Source organism: Larus michahellis, chromosome 5 (genome assembly GCF_964199755.1).
Source record: "Larus michahellis chromosome 5, bLarMic1.1, whole genome shotgun sequence".
NCBI lineage: Eukaryota > Metazoa > Chordata > Aves > Charadriiformes > Laridae > Larus > Larus michahellis.
In genome coordinates this window covers 30,038,432-30,058,826 of record NC_133900.1, presented here as the reverse complement: position 1 = coordinate 30,058,826, position 20,395 = coordinate 30,038,432, and the positions used below count along the sequence as shown (strand labels likewise).

At 46.4% G+C, this 20,395-nt stretch overlaps 1 protein-coding gene across 1 annotated transcript in view; it reads right to left on the bottom strand.

Annotated features, from left to right (window-relative positions):
* Positions 1 to 20,395, bottom strand: part of LEF1 (lymphoid enhancer binding factor 1) — a 73,225-nt gene that overhangs the window by 20,844 nt on the left and 31,986 nt on the right. The window contains exons 4-9 of the mRNA XM_074588826.1: positions 11,608 to 11,740; positions 7,593 to 7,683; positions 5,340 to 5,423; positions 3,322 to 3,444; positions 2,425 to 2,606; positions 337 to 356 (exon numbers count right to left, since the gene is read on the bottom strand). Coding sequence (XP_074444927.1) covers positions 337 to 356; positions 2,425 to 2,606; positions 3,322 to 3,444; positions 5,340 to 5,423; positions 7,593 to 7,683; positions 11,608 to 11,740 — 633 coding nt within the window. The remainder of the gene's footprint in view (positions 1 to 336; positions 357 to 2,424; positions 2,607 to 3,321; positions 3,445 to 5,339; positions 5,424 to 7,592; positions 7,684 to 11,607; positions 11,741 to 20,395) is intronic.

Here is a 20,395-nt window from a genome sequence, read left to right as displayed (position 1 = left end):
GCCAAGTGCCTTAAGCAAGACAAAAATCATTTACGGAAACAGGGCTCACCAAATAATCTGCTCACAGAACCATGCTCTCCCAACTCTACCTTAAAAAAAACAACCAAAAACCTCAAAAACCCAAACAACCAAAAAGCACCCTTTAGCTCCTGACCAAACTGAAAGATTTTGTGTTGCTTTTAAAGGGCAGCGAGCTCCCCACCACAGAAGGGCTTGCTGTCTTGTTTTTAAGCAGCAGTTACACACGGGTTTTCAATGCCAATGCAGAGGACTTTCTGGGCACCAGCAGCCCCCTGGGTTCCAAGATCAACCTCTAAGCTTCAAGCTTCAAGTTACCTGCTTTCTGACTTCTTCTTCTTGTAACAAAAGCAAAGAAAAAGGCAACTGCAAAAAGTTTCTAAGATACTGAAGCCAGAGAACTGTAGTCTTCCAAATTACATGTACTGCCCTCTGTAGCCAAGTAGGGATAAACTTCCTGCTTTTATGTACTTTAAAAAAACCAAACCCTCACAACCTGCATGTTTGAAAAGGCACCAACTACATCAGTATCTAATAATTTTGTTCCTGTTGAAACACCTGTCATAGACCTGAACCAAAAAGAGTAAAGGCCTTTTATTTTTATTTCCACTGCTGCAGCATTAGATGTGTCTTCTTTTTGACTTTGACAACATGCATAAGGGATCCGGGGGGCAGAAGAAGATATTAAAAAAAAAAAAAAAAAGACAGATGTGAAATCATTAACACACTCATGCAAGAATAATTTACAGAACTAAGATTTCAGATCAGATCACATTTGTATGATTTAATACGTCTTTTTGTTACACATCCGAAGATGTGAACTAAGGTGCTTGTCTGTCTTGACTTGGCAAGTTCGATGTGTTACCGAGAGCGCAGCAGTTCAGCCTGTTTGCAACCCTCAAACTCCCCGCGTGCAGTCCACAGCTGGGAGGCAGGGAACGTTGTGCCGTGGCATCAGAGAGCCCAGCAGCATGCAAAGCATCAGCTCTTGAGAACCGAGGTGGTTCCTGTTCCGGAAATATAGGATAGTATAGGAAATAGTGACCAGGATGACTGAACACAAAACATTTGATAATAATTAATCTCCAAGCTATTATATTGGATAACTCATGCGTCGTTTGTACCACAGTAAAAGTGGAATTGGAGGGGCTTTCATGGAGAACAGTAACTTGCAAGGAGTTGTCCAAGCTGTGGAAAAAGCAGGAAATGGAGCACTGAGGCTTGATTCATTACCAAAATGGAGATAAATAAGCCACTGCCCTCATTCAGACCAAGAAAACAAGGCTGACACACTAAGCAAGATCGATTACTGAGGGAGTGAGAATGAAAACATGATCCTCGAGACTTGCATGAAAGAATGGAGAAGGCAAGCACCGAGATGTCCTTTAAGAAGAGGTAACAAGAACATCAGAGAGAAGGCAGAAGGCTGCAGAAATCAGGACAAGTACCAATAGATTTCTGCTCTGTTGCGGGGATAGGAAGTCTTCAGATTGTAACAGAGAAGTAGCAGTTCGGGTCATGTACTGACTTCCCACTTGAAAAGCACAGGGATTTTGGAGAGTTGCAGTGCCTCTCAATACTGCTTTAGTCAGCGGTCAAGAAGAGGGGTTCACTGAGCAAGGGGATTTCAATAATCCCTACTCAAACCCAGACTGACACAAAAGTTATCCTATCTCTCATTGTCGGAACGGTCAAGGGCAAAATGGGCATTTACCTCTGCTGCTTTCCCTGGGAAGAACAACACTGACAGAGAACATGAAGTTTGTAATTGTGGGTTGGCCTCTATATTTTTTTTGGAGCATGGAAAGAACGAAACATGCCTACAATGCCGCAGAAGCAAATGGCTCTTAGCAAGGCTGTGGGACATATACCGGGATCATCGGTACTTGGCTGCTGACTTCGCAGACATTCAAAACTTGAGTGCACAAGTCCCTGAGCAACCTGATGCAACTGGACCTGCTTTGGGAGGGTGTTGGACTAAACGAGCTCCACAGGTCCCTCACAACCTTCATGACTTTACAATTGGACCACGTTATATTCACTTTGGAGTTCCATCTCCACTGGCATCCAGTGTCCATCTTTGAGTGATTCCCTCCTGCTCTGATGGACGCCAGCCTAAGAGAGGACCCAGAAGGTGATTTGAGTGCTCCTGCCATGTGTGAATAAGGATATTTCATGCCTGAAGTGCTGACACCATGACATGAGTGGAACAGACACCAATTTGATGATGTTGCGAATGCTGAAAGAAGAAAATCAAGATACTGCTTTTATTTTTAGTTGCATGTTTTATCTCCTATAGCTAATTTGATAGTTGCACATTAGTTAGCACCTCAAGCAGAAAGTGAGCCATCGCACCCAACTAAAGGGAAACACACACAAATTAGCAGCACACGCGAGTACACACACCCCCTCCTCCTGTACGTACCCTTCTGCCAAGAATCTGGTTGATAGCTGCGCTTTCTTTCAGAGTACACTCTGCTACAACGTTCGCTCTCATTTCTTTCATGTACAACATGAAAGCATTCAGAGGTTTCTTAATATGAGGTCTTTTTGGCTCTTGTTCTTTTCTCTGTTCGTGCTGAGGCTTCCTAAAACGTGGTGGGGGAAAGGGAAAGGAGGGGGGGGAAAAAGCATCCATTTACCTTCAGCCTAAAAAAAACCCAATGGAAAATTACCAACCTGCAGCTACAGTAGCATTTAAGTAGTAAGAATGAGAATTGCAGTGGTCATGTCCCATCCACTTTCATATCTTTTCAGACAACTGACTTAATTTAATACTCAGGGAGGATGTCAGGTTGACATTGTATAGCAAATAACATTTGATTTGTGAATCCGCTCCAAATTCATCACTTGTCCCAATTCTCTTTTTGAAAGGCTATCCGCAGTACCCTAGAAGACCACTGCTACGGGCAGGAGGATAGCTCCTTATCCGCTTCTTTCTTAGGCCTTTTCCCTTCAAGTACTAAGAAAAAGGGCTGCTTTTTACTAGTAGATTTTGCAGTTAAGATCTTTTCCAGCAGAAGTTCATGAGTTTGCACTCAAGCAACATCTACAGGTCCACGATTATGTCTGAATCAAAATGACTGTTGCTGATAGCTAAAAAGTGGAATGAGAAATGGCTTCATGTCTCATTACTCTACCCAAACAGTAGCCCAAATCTCCAATTTTAGTTACAGGAGAAGAGTTAAAATTCAAAGAGGACACGAAAGGCACTTTTTTTTTTAACCTCCTTGACTCTTCTTCAGATGGAGTTAGTTCTCAAACATCTCTAGATTAAAGGCTGGTACAGAAAGGCAGACTCACACATGCATTAGCTCACTGTCGTTGTGCGGATGTTCTTGTTTTACTTGAGGTGTTACAATAGCTGGGTGAGGGATTCCAGTTGTGTGAGGGCCTGGAGGACCAGGAATCATGTGATGTGAAAACCTAAAAGAGAAAACAAAGGAAGGTCTGTAACCCCACTGAAGACAGGCATCAAACACGTATGACAGCACTGGGATACCCCAAGAATGCAAACACTACGGAGCTTGCAATGGAAGACAATTCTTTAAGAGTGCATGAAAAATATTTGGCTAAGATTTGTGCATTGTAGCCCACTTATTCAAGAAAAACAAAGAAACACAGAAATCCATCAACATTTTGGCTGTAAAGAAGTTATTTTATTACCTTTCAGGCAAACAGTTTTAGCAAAGCACACAAAAATCATTTAACGGTTGTACTGTTGCACTGACTAGCAAAAAAAATACACATTTCTTAACCAAAAACTGTATTTCCACACCAAGATATAAACATTCTTTAAAAATCCACCACCAGCCAATGCAAAGGAGGGAACTGCCATGCAGAAACAAATAAAATAAAAAAGAAGAGTTTTTTCAGGAAGTCCCTGATGGCTCTCTAAGGAATCTCTTACTTTTCAAGGTACTTAAGCTAAAAGATTTTAACATCATTTCACTTAAACCCACTATCCTTCCCTCAAATTATTAAAATAAAAATAAACTAAAAAAATCCTGCATCCTAGAAGAATGAGGCGGGGCGGGGGGTGGGGGGGAGGAGACAAGGGGAAAGGAGAGAGAGAGACTTTTGTCCTAAATAAACCTTCTTTTCGGTTGTACAAGAAGGAAGAAGGAAAAGAAAACCAAAGTACCACTAACTCAGTCATCCCACCCTACCAACCCAGGTCATCCTCAAAGATAGCTGAGACGGATGTTGAAGGTGCTGAGCAGTGCAAGCTCAGGTGCAGCAGAAAACCTGCAGGCCTTATTTTGAACTGGTAGAAAGTACCGTTAACATCAAAAGCAAGCTCATGTTCCAAAGGTTGGCTGAATGAGTGCTGGTTAAGGAATCACATCCAGCCTCTCCTTTCTCCGTTCCCTAGTCACCTTGCCCTTTTCCTTCATGCCATCAAAACAAAGCAAACACAAAGCCCTATAACCAAATCAGGTCATTCTACTATGGAGAAAGAATGGGTTTTCTTCCCAATCACCCTGACAGGCACATGCTTATCATTCCCCTGTAAAGAAGTGAAGGGACAGTGATAATCCAAAGGAGCCCACACAAATAGAGGCAAGAGGACCCACCGCTAATCAAGTGGCCGGTCTTAAGTTCCCGTGCAAGAGGATGTGTCTTCTGCAGGTCACACAAAAAAAACCCCAAGAACCTTGCAACCTTGTGTACACCAAGCACAGGACGCAGAAGCTGTCTTTAGAGTGCAAAAGCAGAGGAGAGGAGGTCTGGAGTGTGTCATGGCCGAGTCTCAGTTAGCATTGCTTGCTTGCACTTAGACATAGACACAGTGCCTGATTCACACACCAGTACAAACACACTGTGCTGGCATCCCCTCGCCATTAGTGGCCTTGGGCTATGAAATACCTACTTGTGAGCAAGTTTCCACACAGAATAATCCCTAAATGATTCAAGACCAGTTACCGACAACTTTGAAATTAGAACTAGAGAACACAGACTAGAGTGACAATCCGCCTGGTTGCATACTTGCATGAGCAAAACCCAAGGATGCAGACTATATGTTGCATCTAGAAATGAACTAACGACTCATTTCAGATGAAACGTCTCAATTAGTTGTTGACAATTCACCAGTGCTCCTAATTGCAACACGTCAGCGACTGCCAAGAAAATGCTGAAATGAGACCAGTGTGGGATCCAGGCAAACTGTATTTACACAAATATGTTAAATAAAAATGTACGCATAAAGTTTTAGCTGACTGAAAAGCAAGCAAAGGCAGACCAAGATGCAAGCAGAAGAGCAACTTGCCCTCTAATGCCAGCAGTTACTCCCCAGTCAGACATTCACCTCCTACACCTACCTGGACATGGAAGGGTCGACTGAGAGTGAGGATGGATAGGGCTGCCTGAATCCACTCGAGATGGGATATACAGGCTGACCTTGCCTGAGGTCACAGAAGAAAGGAACCCATCAATCATACGATACGGTATTCAGTAGTTACTCAAGAGTTGCAGGCACTTGATGGGAACTCAGTACTAGTCATAAAAAATAGTAATAGGTAACACTTTCAAGAGTTCTGCTGTATTCAAAGCTAACAAATATTTGAACACTTTGGACTTTCTCCCTCGCTATTGAAAGATTCCCAGGCGCATGCATGCACACTCTCTGTCCCTATCCCTCTCTCTCATCTAGTTTTAAAAGCACTGGAATCGTATTTGGTTGACTAGCTCTTAGGAAAGAGGCATTTCATTCCAAATAGTTCTACTGTAGATCAGTGCAAGAACACCAGACTGAACTGACAAGCTAGAAAATCTTTTGAACAGTTTTATTCACTCTTTGAAAACTTAGGACTCTCTCCATTTGCGTTGTCTATAGCGAGGTAGAAGTGGCCAGCTTTTCTAAGAAAGTAGAAGTTTATTTGATAAAAAAACCCCACAGACACCTAAAAGCCCACAGCAACACAAGCCCATCTTAACTACTTGAAGTTCAAACTTTGCAATCCAGTAAATGAAGTTTGTTTGAAATCCTTACCTCCTTTATACTCCCACATATATGGAATATTTTGTTGCCAGCCTGTCATTTAGACTCTAGTTTTTACCATCATCACTACATTTTGGTTACTTTCACTTAGCAATGGTTCAGGTCACGACTACAGTTAACACCCTGAAGTAGGATGCTACAGTAATGAAAGAAATACCAGTTCAACCCAAACATCTGAACTGGCCCAGAATGACCACCACACACATCAGTCCTACTCAAGCAGTTACTTATTGACCGGCAGATCAGCTTTCAGAGAGGAAAAAGGGGGATTTTGGCCTTTGTAGGGTGCAGGTTTCATACTTGGAGTACATTACTGGAAATGAGCAGTGCTCAAAGGGAAAGGGAAAAAAAAAGGGGGAGGAAGTCTCAGCAGCGCTACCGCACAGAAGGCAGCTGGAAGCTGTACAGCACAAGGGGCGGGTGGGTACGTCCCGCTGAACACATCCCCGAGCCTTATAGGATCGGATCTTGTCTCTCCTTGTCTTTCTCTTTTCCCTCTTACCTCCCCCCAGCCTCTGCATCGAGAAACCGTTCAAAAGAAATGATTGACCCCATATGGAAAACGAATGCCAGGAACTGCCTGGTGGTGCTGGAGGTGGGGAGTCAGCCGAGCAGCAACCAACAGGGAGGAAGGGTGAAAAAATAATAATAAAAAATAAATAAAAAAAAAAGAGACTCAGAATTTTAGTGTGGTATCTGATAATAATTTGTCCCAAAAAGGCACGTGGCACTTCCTGAAAGATTTGCCAGCAATACAGCATTTCACCGTCTTCTGTTCTCTCCTTTCTACGCCTATTGTGATCTGGATCATGTTTTCCTCCCATAAACACACTACAAAAAATAAATAATCTGCATCTCTCATTGCATGGGCAGAGGTTAGTCTGCCCATGATACAGATTCTGAAGCACTGAAATTGTTGCTGAGTTTCCTTATTCCTTGCTCTGACAGATCTGAGGCAAGTACCTATTTACCCCAAGCAGACATGAAGCATCCCGCCAAATTGATTACTCTGAAAATACCACGTGTTTCCTCCAAAAGGAAAATAGCACCCTGAATGGCAGGGAAAGATCCTGAGAGGGCTAGTATTTTCAAGAGCAGCAAAATCTCCAAATGACAGAGTCTTCTCTCCATACAGAAAGTGTGAAAAGCAGCAGACTACAAAAGTTTGTTCGCCATTTTGGTGCAGTTTCAAGACTTCCCCCCACACACATACTTCAAAGTTCCTTCTTACCTCCCCTCCCCTCACTAATTGCAATTTTGTTTATTACAAATTTACATTTAATTCCTTGAGAACTGTTTTCTGCTATCTTTCCAAATGCCAAGAGCCACGAATCTGAGCCATAAGAAATATATAGACTTCAAAGTGAAATCTACACACTTCAATTTCTGTACGTGTTCAAAAACCAGATTCAATTCATTTCAAAGATCGACATTTTTTGATCTTTTCAACTAAAATAATGTAGTAATTCCTCACTGCAGCGACATTCTTATTTTGTAAATGCTGCAGTTGATTCAACAACAGCGAATGGCGTGAACATGCACCTTTGTCTGAAAAGAAGCTAAAAGATCTTACCAGCCAAGAGGTGGTGTTATCTGTCCAACCCCCCCTGGAGACAAGGGATAGAAGGTAGGGAGATCAGGAGCTGGAGGATGCCTGGACATGCCTGTTAAAGAGCACAGAAGAATGAATGACTTTCCCCTCAAAATATTACACGTGAGCTACATTTCACAGCTAACACGGCCAACGCTATGATGGAACTGGTGCTCTAGGTAAGACATAAACATGTTCTTGGTTGGGGTTAAAAGCAAAAGGCTACCCACGCCACCTTCAAAATAATAAACAGCTTGCACACGATATTGCAATTCAAAGGGAAATAATGGAAAAAACAAAGTGGAAGGAGGGAATAAATGTACGGGTAAGGGCCTGTGCAAGTTTAGATCTCCTGTAAAGCGCGTTAGGGAATACTGTCCTCTCAATGGTTTCACCAAACCCGATCGGATCCTGAGGACCTCTCCTCACACAGCATGAAACAAGAGGAAAATAAAGCGTTGTCAAAGAGGCAGAGCAGCAGAGCTATTAGATTAGGTAAATTGCTACTTGTACGTTTTCACGGGTTCCCTTATGGATTCACAGATTTTGGAAACTTGCTACCACAGAGGATCAGTGGTTAATTAAGAATCATTTTCAGGCCTGTAATGGTCACACTTGATATGATTCATTTGGCTTCCAATTGTCACTCCAGCTCCAACTAAGCTCTTCATCAAGTTGACTCCTGTGGGCTCCAAGGTCAATCTGTTTTGCATTGGTAGTATTTCATGGAAAAATAAGAGTCCCATCAGAAATGATCCATCAGCTCACATTGCCCAGAACACAGAGTCCTACAACTGCAAGAATCACCTCAAGATTAAAGCTAATCCTTGTCCCAAAAGGGTCTGTGGTCTCCATTCTTCACCTAAAACCTTGTGCCCCCAGGAGACATGGAATTACAGTTGCAGAGGCCACAAAGACATCGGTTTATTTAAATGTGTTTGGGGGAGAGGGGGCTGAAGCAGAAGGAATTGTTAAGTCTACTGCACATGTTAAATCAGCTGCTTTAAAAGGGCATTAAATATTTATGTGGTGACACTCCAAAGGTCCAAGACTGAGTGTGTGCTACCTTGAGACTCGGTTTATAGACTGATGCTACTGATTTATTTCCCCCCCCTAGTTTGTATTTAAATCTTCTGAATTTAATTATAAGATTTGAAGAATATCTTTCGGGATCGTGCACAGAAAAGGACGAAAAACAATACTGGTGGTGTTACTGTCTGGAAAAAGCTAAATTCTCAGACATGGGACCACAACCTGAGGATCTTTTTTTTGGTCAGTTGTTTTTTCAAAGGCATAAACCAGCTGGTGGCCGACAGGAGAGGGAACACTTTATATATACCAGGGTTTTTATGTGAGTTAGAAAACAAAAAAAGGTGAAAAACAAGCCCAGCCTTTCATCTCTCGCATCTCTGGTGATGGCCAATGCTCCTGGGAGTGTTGACATGACCTTGTCCCTGCCAGACCAAGTTCTGTGCAAGGAGCTGGGCCACTCCTTACCCAAAATCTGCGTTTCTGACCCACAGAGACGATGCTGCCCCTTCTGCACCAATGCACAGTGGTTATTGCTAGTCCAAAACTTGTGGCCCTTATGCGGGGCAGTCAGCTACCTAACACCCAGCAGGAACACATGCAGTTACCACAAGGCCAGCACTCTTTGAAGCAAGCTTTTGCTCACAGGAGGGTTAAGAAAAAAGTAAAATAAAATGAAAGGGAAGAAAGAAGTGGCTGCCTTTAGCCAGGCGGTGGCTGTGTGTCCATCCCGACGTGCCTGAGGTGCAAGAGGCGGCACCGTGGGCAAGCTGCTGTGGACCCCCCCCATCACCTCCCCGCTGGGGGATTTTGGTGGGAGGAGAGCACCCCGGCGTCTGGGCTGGGGCACTGGGGCAGCGCCTCGCTCCAGACCCACGGTGGGAGGCGAGGACAGAAACAATGGTCGGAGGCATTTGGCAGAGGACCTGAGGGGAAAAAAAAATAATCCTCTGTTCACAGCAACCGCATGGGCCACTTCGCCGGGGCTGCTCCCACACGCCAGCGGCGCTGAAATGGGGAGCATGGAAAGACCACACACATCTAGGAGACCGTCACAGCCAAAACCAGAAGTCTCCAGCCTGTGTTATCTGTCCCCATCTCCACCAGATGCTGTGCAAAGGGATGGAGAGCCCGTTCAGGACCACCGGAGGGGCACAAGCTCTGCGACAGAGATGCCCCTGGCCGCCCCCCAGGACAGCCCCCCTCTCTGGGCTTGTGCTCAGGGATGGGGACGTGAGCAGTGGGATGCACTGGGGCTGGAGAAGGGAGAGGGTGCGACGAGGCAGAAGGGAGGATGGGCAGCAGAAGCAACAAACCAGATGTTCAGTTTGGGTCTGCAGGAGAGGAGCACAAAAATAAACCAGGGGTAACGGCGAAGAACTGGGGTGCAGGAGGGCAAAACACATGGTGCAGTAAGTGAAAACCTCTCGAGCTCACAACTGGGGCAGCAGCGGGGTGTGCCCCCGCCGCCACAGCCAGTTTGGGCAAGAGGTGGAAATCCCGTACTCTAATACATGTGGCACCCATGGGATTTCAAGGAATGAGCATGAATATCCCTCTCCCAGGCACTGACGCAAAGGAGGAAGGCAAATGAGGACAGGAGGTCTCCATTTGCTTCTTCCAACTCTGGAAAAGATATTATACACATATTTACAGACCCGGCTTTCCAGGCAGAGTGCTTTTTGTATTCCCGCTCCCTAAAAAACCCACCCAACTAACCAACAAACAGCAAAACCCACACAGAGCCACAATGCCATGGTATCTTCTGGATGTAGCCCATGTTATTATCTGTGGAGCAAGGCCAAAATAAAAACTAGGCATTCAGGGAAAGTAGGAACTAAAAAAAGTCTCTCTCCCTGAAGGATGGTGGCTAGACACCTCTCCAAATAAATGGGACAACTGTACATGTGGATGTGTGCCCATGAACTTGTCGACTAGGTGTCACACCACGTGGTGGGACACGCGTGTGCAGAAGGCGGCATGGAGAGGCACCCGCCAGCCCCAGCCCCGGCACGGACAGACTTCACACCCACGCACTGATGTCCTGACTAAAGCAAACGCCCCCGGAAACCCTCTGCTCCTTCTCTTTCCCTCCTCACCACCAGTCTTCCCGCACAGGCTTCTCCTCCTCAGGCTGCTTACCCAAATCCTGGCTCGGACTCATGCTGCCCGGGGTCAGTCCTCCCCTTGCACCCCACCAATGGCCATCGCGTGCTCCCAGGCTCCTGCCTCCCAAAGCAAGCAAACACAACCAGGGAGAAGCCTGTCGGCTCTTCCCTGGACACCCACAGCCTGACCCAGAGTGGGGCTGGTGATGCTCCCAGGTGAGGATCTGTGGGGTCTTTTTTGGTTCTTCTAAGGAGTGCTAGGGGCCCAGAGAAAACTGACACCTGCGACTCTGTCACTTAAAATGATGCTTTCTGTGGAAGGCAGTGGGCATCAGAAGGTTAAAACACGTCATGTTTGCAAAGCCTTAACCTGCGCACGCTCGAAACTGTATTTTATGGGTTACACTTCAGTTATGCCAGCCAATGTATGGAAGAATTCAGACAGTCAGAATGCAAGGACATAATACACAATTCTGAATAAAAGGGAGAAAGAAAAGGTTTCAGTAACACCACAACTGAAGTACTCTTCCCCCGTTTTCAGGAAGGTGAGGCGTGATTGCTGTTTCTGCATCCACACGCTGCAAGCCTTGGGCACAACAGGGGGTGGTGAGGACTGGCTGCTGCTTATTGAGATCTTAAAAGATGTTGATGAGTAAAGCAAGCCCAAATTATCACATTAGAAAGAGCACAAAGGTTTAAATGGCCAAGTTAAATATCAGCATCACGTCAGAATTACCGTCTCTGGAAGCGGGCATGCACATCTGGAACTCCCCCTCTAAAATATTAAGAATAAAGCCGTGTCGGCAGCACGGGGGGCAGTGGGACTGCTCTGCATCCCTGCCAGGATGGGACAGGCTCACCTTGTTTGGAGCTGACGTCGGAGGGGATGTGAGATGGGTGCGACCCCGGGGAAAAGTGCTCATCGCTGTAGGTGATAAGAGGGGTGAGGGGGTGAACCGCATGAGAAGGCTGTACCACTGGCACCTTGTTTGACTGCAAGAGAAGAAAAAAAATATTTCAGTTAAATAGTGTTAGTGACGTGTGGCTTCTGCATTTAAACAACAACAACAACAACAAAAGGCACTTCCAAAATACAATTTGAAGGGAGGGGGGACAACATTGGGGCTTGCAGATGGCAACCAGGTTTGCTGACAAAATCGGCATCCTCAAGCCAACAGTGCCTGAGGAGGGATGCGGGCGTTAGGGAAAGGTAAGGAAATGGGTGGGCTGGGTGCAGGAGGAAAGGCGTTTGGGAGGCAGGGAGATGGGGCCGGGGAAGCGGCGGTCAGAGAGCTGCAGGGCAAGAGGAGCACCATGCTGGGCAGGCAGGCACCCTGCCCCAAGAGCTGCCACTGAAGGACGGCACAGCCAGCAGCAGCGCTGAAGAAACCGTTTGGTCGTGGGATCAGCATTAAAAAAAAAAAAAAGAAAGGTTTAAAGTACAGGTTTGCCACATCTCCAGCCTTAAAAGCAGCACAAGCATCATCAACGTCGCTCATCCTCTCCACCGCTCTCCCGCGCAACCACAGCATGGCACAGCGGGGACAAGCCCCTGGCCTTGCTAGAGGGTACGGTGGGCTTTGCCCTTGGCAAGTTTACAAACTCCACTTGAAATCTCCTGCTCTGGGTAGCAGGTAACTGAACAGCCACCCTTAAAAGCTTAATTTCATATGTAAGTGATTGGCAGCGGCCTCCCAGAGGGGTCAGTCAAGTAGGAGACCCACGCCTCTCACCGCGTCACACCAAGGAGAAATCAGAAGTGCTACCAATGTCCGAAAGGGTCACAGAATGGCAGGGCTGGAAGAGAACTCTGGAGATAATCTAGTCCAAAACGATCCCGAAATGGGTGCCGTACACAGCCATGTCCACGCAGGCAGAGATGCTTCCCATTGGCCCTTCCCACAGAAGCACAGGGGAGGGGACACTCATCATGATGCTACCCAAAAATCACGCTCTTGGACCAAGGCGGCAAGACAATGGGACTCTTCCGTCCCAATCAAAAGCTGCTGTTATTAACACTGCTTGGAACACAAGTTGATCTTCCCATGGCAGGATGAGGCAGAGCAATAATGCCAGCGTGTAACAGGCGCTAATTATTTGTACTCTGCCACTCTGTACCCCGCCCCTTAGCAAAAATAATTACGCCCCAAACAGGTTTTTATTAAAATTTTAAAAAAAAGGCAAAAAAAAGCAATAGTCCTTCAGAAAGAAATGCTGATAAAATTCAGCAATGATAGCCTGTCAAATACCAGGAATTAAGAAAAGAAAAAATACTAATAATTTAAAAGCCCAATGAAATTAATTTTCTTTGAGCTCACTGTTGAAATCCCGGCACAAGCCGACGTTAGGACAATACTCCAAGTACAAACCCAGGATTTCTCTGGACTTCCAGAAGCAGAAGGGTTATTAAACGGACAACTCAATTTATTGTTAAGGCCGGTAGGAGTAGAGGAAAGGGAGCAAATGGGAACCAGTGCAGCATTTTCTGCTTGCCTTGTTTCCAGAGCACCACCTTAAGGAACTTGCATTAGCAGGCTGTATCTTCTTAATGTCTGACCTATCCCTCCAGTCATATAGCTCAGAATCTGGTGCCATGAATTTTTGCTAAATTATGCTATCCTTGCTCTCCTCTTAATTTTACGGTTTTCAACACAGATTTGCTTTCCTGTGGGAAAGAGATAAGAACCTGAGGATTTTAATTTAAGCTTCGGCCTTGTCTTATATTTTGCAAGATGGAGAGAGAAAGCAGCGCCAGTAGGTGTTTTAAAGCCAACAAGCATTAGGTCCATTTTTGTGACCAAATAATAAAAGCAATATGAATTCTCAATAATATATATGCGTTGAGTTGTAAAGGGGATAGCTCAGACTGCTATTCATCTTCCCTGTCAGTATAAATTCAACAAAAAACAGATGCCAACAAATTTCAGACGCTTTACAAATCAGGCCTCAGTCTTTTGCTACGAGACTTGTCGGCCGGCCCACCATTCAGCAAGTACTTTACCAACAATAAACTGTACGTTATGAATAAAGATCAAGCAATAGATGTATTTAGGTCACACACACGCAGCTGCTAATCAGCATTAATTTCTCAAAATTTAGTAATTAACATTTTGTATTATACTGGATGTAATTGTCATGCACGCCCCTGGTATCAGGGTTACTCGCTTTTCAGAAATCACCCGTTTGTACTTTGAGCGAGCCAATCCCCGTACCCCCTCGTTCTCCAGCATAGATTTTATTTTATTTTCTAATTCTCGGCACCTTATCCCCTAAGCCCACGGCAGCAGCTTTCAACGGGCGAAGGAACCGTGAGAAGTCAGGAGAAAAGCAAACCGCTTGTCAGAGGGCTTAAAATTAACATATGAACGGGCCGTATCGCCATTAAGAGCATTTGGGGGTCTTGCAGAGCCAGAAACAGAAAAAAAAAAAAGTTAATAATAAATAATAACAATAAAAAGCTCTCTGGCCTGCCTGCCCCACACTGCTTTGGGACGACGTAGGGAGCTCTGGACACCTAAATTGGGCGGGGTACCCAGTTGTGCCACCGTAGCGGGGCTCGATAGGCACAAGCTGAGCCTCCCTGTTCCCTGTGGTCCCATCAAGACAACCACAGTGATTGACAGGGGGAGAAAACACAGGGCTGTATGCGCAAAACCAAACTAGGAGAAAGGCCTGATGACATATTTTCCAAAAGCCCTACGGACAAAATTGGTTCTTCTATGGCACTTGCCCCACAGGTCAACCCAGACGGGTTCTCTGCGCCCTCCTCACAGAGAGGGTTCAGGGCAGGAGACCAGGATCTCGTACGCAGACCTGGATGCCCCTCTCAACACCCTCTCAACCCTCCCAACCCCTGGGCCAGGGCGAGGGGAGGAGCAGATTGGTTCCATGCACCCTAACTGGTCCCATGTATGCTGGCCTACACCCTTCACTCTCAGGGGCATCTGGATTTGGGACGATGCCGAGGCCCCTTCCACTCCCTCAGGGCTTTTCAGGGCTGAGCAACATGGCCAAAATCCTACCTCACACTGAGGTACAAGACAATGCTGATTTGACTCCTTCTACTGCAGATCAGTGTCTTTGCCCATAGGCTGCCTCTCCTCCCACAAACACACCATCCCTACTATGTTCATCTCCCCAAATCCTCTGAAGATGGTGCATACAGCTGCAGAAACACTAGGACTGCCCATCTGGGTCAACATGATCTCCATGCAGGGGGAACTCGGTCCCCCACACTTCGCTCAGCTCCTGCTAACCCAGCCAGCACCCACCACGGCTCTTCCCGGCACACTGGTGACATTTACATCTAATATAGTCACAGTTCGCGGAGGACCTTTTCTCCTCAATACAACCTTAAAAATCTTTTCCTGCAAAACCCGATCAGTCTACACACCTTTAATGAGACAATGACAAAATCAAACATTGTCCTACATGAGGTTCTTCAATATTTCAGTACAGAAATTATACTTCATTCAGTACAGAAATTATACTTCATCCACCCACCAAAATGTAATATTTTGATGCAAGTTGGTACCTAAGCAGCTTCTAGCAGGTAAGAATACAATTCTCATTTCCAAGACAATCTGAAGAAGTCGGGTAGTCATTGAAGCAATTCCTAACACAGGTCTGACGCATTGTACATGGTGTCTTGCCACACCACATCCATTTTGTCACCTTCATTAAACTCTGGGCCTAAGCTTCTTCACACACACTGGAAAGTAAAGGAAATTGAACGCACAGCCTAGATCAAGATCTGCAATTTGGAAAAAAACCGCAATCAACTACAAATGAGGACCTTTAAGGCTTTAAGGCACCTTGTCACATAGGGGTCATAACCCGTTATGAATGTTAAAGGTTAATGGCAAGGGGATCACGCATGCCTGTTGGCCTGGGGACACCCAGCTGTGCCCCACTGGACCTGGCTGAAAAGGACACTCACTTCTCAGTGACTAAACCTTGGTGGCCTCCGTCTTGGACGCCACTGGCCCATCAGAGCTCCAGTCCCACAGCACAGTCTCACAAGCAGAGCCTGCGGCAGCATCCCTTGGGAACTGGCCTTGCACGCAAAGGAACCCTCCCCGGGGCACTTCTGCTGCTTGGGCATTTGCTCACCAGCTTGGCCTTCACAGCCGGTATCTTTTATTTCTCCCAAGCACCAGCTCAGGCTGAGGCGAGGCAGTGCAGGCAGGGGATGGTCCCCTGAAGGGACACCAACAGGGCAAACAGGCAGGGCTGCGAGAAAACACATCTATTGGAAATGGCAAGAGCTGAATTATTCGACCATTTAGTGCATGGATGAAGCTGCTGTTCAGTTTTATGACTGACCTGAAAAAAAAAGAAAATCCCCAATGAAACATTAGTGGGCAAAGGGCAGGAGCTCGTGGGGACAAGGACCCTGACCCAGCAGTAGTCATTACCCCGGCAGGAGGTTCACCGTGCACCGGACGCTGGCTTAAAACTATTGCTGCGTGAAAGTAAGGCAGGAACAACAGCCCAAGTCAGTACAACAGCAAATGTTTCTCTTGCAAACAGCAATCACAGTCTGCAAGTGTCAAGCTTGAAACGTACTCTGGCATTTTTCCTCATTTTTGACAAGCAAGACTGCCAGAAAACAACCAAAACACAAGCCCTACCCAATCAGCTGGATAAGGCTTCAGCCAAGGCCCGCACCTGCAAGGTATCCTATATGCAACAAGCGTGCAAAAACTATAAAAAGCCTGAGACAGACACGCCAAAAATGCCTGTAGGTCAGCGCCGGGCGCGGCGGGCGGCTGGGAGCTCCTGCTGGAGCTGAGGGGACCATTTGTTCCAGCTGCTGCACAGAGAAAGATATTAAATTAATGACCTTTCAAAGGACGCACATCTACAAAGGAGGTCGCGGACGGGCAGGGAGGTTCGCAGGGAAGCACGAGGAAGCGAGCTGTGGCACACAAGGCTCAAGCGTCCTTGGGTCAACACCCAAAGAGGTCCTGCATTGGTTTCTTGGTTTGTTTTTCATCTTTTCTTTAAACACAAAGCTGCTTCTAAAAAGCAAAAAAAGGCCTGTCTACTTTTCCTCTCCTGTCAACAAGTTGCACGTTGGGTACAAGCAGTAGCAGATGGCCTTCTCAATTCAGACTGAAAAAAGCCAATTAAAAAAAAAAAAGAAGAAATAAAAACTTAAGGAGAAATGCACACATTCCCTTTTGCTCCTGAAAGCGAGGGTCATTTTGAAAAAAAATCACACCTTCAAGTTTTTGACAACAAATGTTAAATTCAGGGGTGAAAACACAACAACAGACAGCTCTTCCCAAAAAAACCAACCCCAAACCCTTCCACTATTGCTGCAGCAGTACAGCAAAATAAAAGGCCCAATGACTTGTTGAAGGATTTGAGGATACCTTGACCTGAAGAGACAAGAAAAATAGGCTAAAAAATTGATGGACTTTTAACTTCTAGTTTATAGAGGCCTGAAATCATCCTTAGGCAGAAGGTTTTAGCAAACCCAGAAGATGGTAGTTTCAGTTGTCCTCAAAATAGCGGTAGCATTTTAACGGCTAAACTAACTCTGTGTTTATGCCTTTGCCAACCGCCTGTTGCAATAACAATGCAGGACCAAGAAGAACGTACTTTTGGAGCAGTGTCAAAACCAGGCCCGTGTCCTGGTTCAACATGGACCAGTCATCATGTACAAACTTCAGCACAGGGGGACCAGAGGTGGAAAGAGAGGATATAACAGCAAGGTGTTTGGGCCAGAACTGGCTGCCAATAGATGAAACAAGCTAATCACCACCAGCAATAATTGCAATTACAATGTGCCACCTCCCTGGGAGCTATCGAACAATCCTTTTCCACAGACAACTTTGCAGAGATGCAGCAAGCCCGATACACAGAGAGCTCAGGTTACTCCCCCCGCCCCCAAACCATTTATTTAGAGCAAATAGTTTTATGTCCTTCTAGGCTCTTGACAGCAGAGATCATTTTATGCTTAATTTTCAAAGCGTCCTCCAGTCATTAGACAACGCAATTGGGAAAATTACATGGCAGATCGAGGGGTGGTGGATTTGTAACCCTACTTTTAGCCTCACCTGAAGCTAAAAGGAGCAGGAAGGGAAAACATGCCCGCAGGAACACCCCCGCTCACAGGAAACAGGGGCTTAGGAATATTGTGATTTATGAAAGCCAAATAAAGAAGGCGTAGTCTTTTTACCCTGCTTCACAACTTGGCAATGGGAGGCCATTTATCTCACTGACCTTTTGTGCTTACAAACAGCGGGGGTGACATCCCAGGGACTTGCCGCAGTAAGGAGGCAAAGTGAAACGCCGCATCCACTCCGATGTGAAGCTTCACAGCTTTACAACTGCTAACACTTAGTCAGAACAAAACTAGAATCAAAATCGCACGTTTCAGGGGGTAAACTGATGGCTAGCCAAGGTCAGGAAAAAGGTCCTCGTGGTCCCCCTTTTCCTCTCGTCCTGAACTTCAGCGCTTCGCTGGGTTGTATTTAGACTAAGTTGTATTTAGTGCTGGGAGCCAGGGAAGAGGAGAACAAGAAAGTTTCTTTAAGTCAGCCATGGAAGGCTTCCCCCCTCCCCAGGACACGTTGCATCAGGCAACCGCAGAGCCGCAGCAGCCCAGCAGACCCCCGTGAGATGGTGAGAAGAAGCTGCCAGCGCCATCCGGGTGTGAAGGAGGCACCCAGGATTCTTGCTAGACCTTCCCGTGGTTATTCAGGAGAAGGAAAGTTTGTGCCCTTTTTCCAGCTGCCCAGACTGCCTTCCTTTTCAGGAAGCCCAGCAGCAACCGGCTGCGGCTGCAATGCCTGTGAAAGGCAGCTTCACGGCCAACGGTGCCATGTGCCATGGTCTGCGGGCACAAAGATCCGCACCTGAAGCGAAATGGGGGTGTCACAGCTGGGAACGCAGGCAGTGTGCAAGGAGTGGCAAGAGGAGTCGGAGAAAACTCCTCTGCCTGAAGCCCAATAAAAACTTCAGTACAACAGCCAGGGGAGCATCACAAAGAAAAGAGTAAATGTGATTCGATAAAGCCTGGGATAAGCATCTATCTAGACGGATTACAATCAGTAACCGGATTCAGGTTAATTGTGACGTTAGTGAGAAACCACTGTGCTAATGACTTGTCGGCATTCTTGTCTTTTTCCAGCTTTACTCTCCCCGCTCCCCCCCGCCCCCCTTCAATCTTGGAAATTAATATAGTACAACTGTGATGGGTTTTTGCTGAAAAGTTGTAATAAACATTTGAGTTCCCTCAAGACAGCTTTAAAAACACGGATGTTGAATCTCTGACAGAAACATGCTTTATTTCAAGTGTTCATTAAGCACTGCCATTAAGTAAGTGATTAAAGCACACCCAGTATTAAAATAGCTCGATTAGAAATCCCCTGCTATCTCCCGTTTTCTTCTCTCCCGTGACTTCTTAATTTGTTTGTTCTCGTCTGCTCAGGAAGGCTGTCGGGAGACCTGGAGCGCTGGCGAAACACGCGGGGAGCCAGGCAGGTCTTGCAAGGCTCCGATCGGGGAGGACAAGCCCATTTCTATTTACATACTGCAAGTTCACATACACACAGATTGTACTCAGCGTTGCACAGCCCATTAGTTTTAGAAATGTGTGCTAACAACCGATAGGGCACTAAATTGCCAGCAAAGCCACATGCTTGAAGTAGAGGCTTTCCCTGTTAAAATATTTTGCGGCGTTTTCTTTCCTTCTCCAAACTTAGCACCGCGTCGTCTCCAACAGCCATTAATTACCAGTAAATGCTCCATAAGTTGCCAGCCAATGCTCGTTTTAAACTCCGTAAGTTCCCACATGACGGTCCTTTTAACTTTGCCCATCCTGAACAGTTCATCATTTTCCTGATGTGAATATGTGCACCAAGAAGCCTGCGCTCAACAAGCGGCAACCTGCAGCACCAAATCACACGCTTGACCCCAGGGGTCACTAAGCAGTCCCCGAAACCTGGTAAATGGGACCACTGGTACTGGAAATACTCCAGATGGCAACATGCCCCACAAGCCATGTATCCCACGCAGCATCCTTGTCACACACAAGCTGGTCCCATCAGCTGAAAAGGTGTTTTCCCCCATTGTTTCCTGCCCTGCCCAGAGCCCTTTCTGTTCTCTGTTGGCCAAGGGGAATGCAATGTTTTAACAAGCCCAAGCTCGAGCCTCTAGGTCTCGCAGGGGTCTGACTTATTAATCCCTTTGTGGATAAGGAGCACTACCCTAAACCAGCAGAGGAAGCCCGAGGGATATCAGAGGAACTGATGCCTGCACCCAGCTGCTTGCTGGGGGGCGCAGGGGGCTCAGCAGGGGCCTTATGTGCCGAGGAGGGAAAATGCTGGAACCCATCCTGGTGTCACCGCTCATGTCTTCTTCAGCTCTTCCCTGGGGACAACGCTGCTCTGGTTTCTGTCACCAGACCCGTCTGCTGAGCTAAGACAAAGACGCGAGCTTGTTTTGCCTGCCTCGAGGTTATCAGCATCCCCACTCACAACAGCTTTGGCATCTTCTCCTGGGTACTCAGACCCGCGAGCTCATGTGCCTCTCCCAGGCAAAGGGATGCGCTTCAGTCCAATATTCAAACTGGGGACTCCTCTGCACCCTCAAGCACCCACTTAAATCAAGCGTGGAAACCGCTCAGGCAAGTGA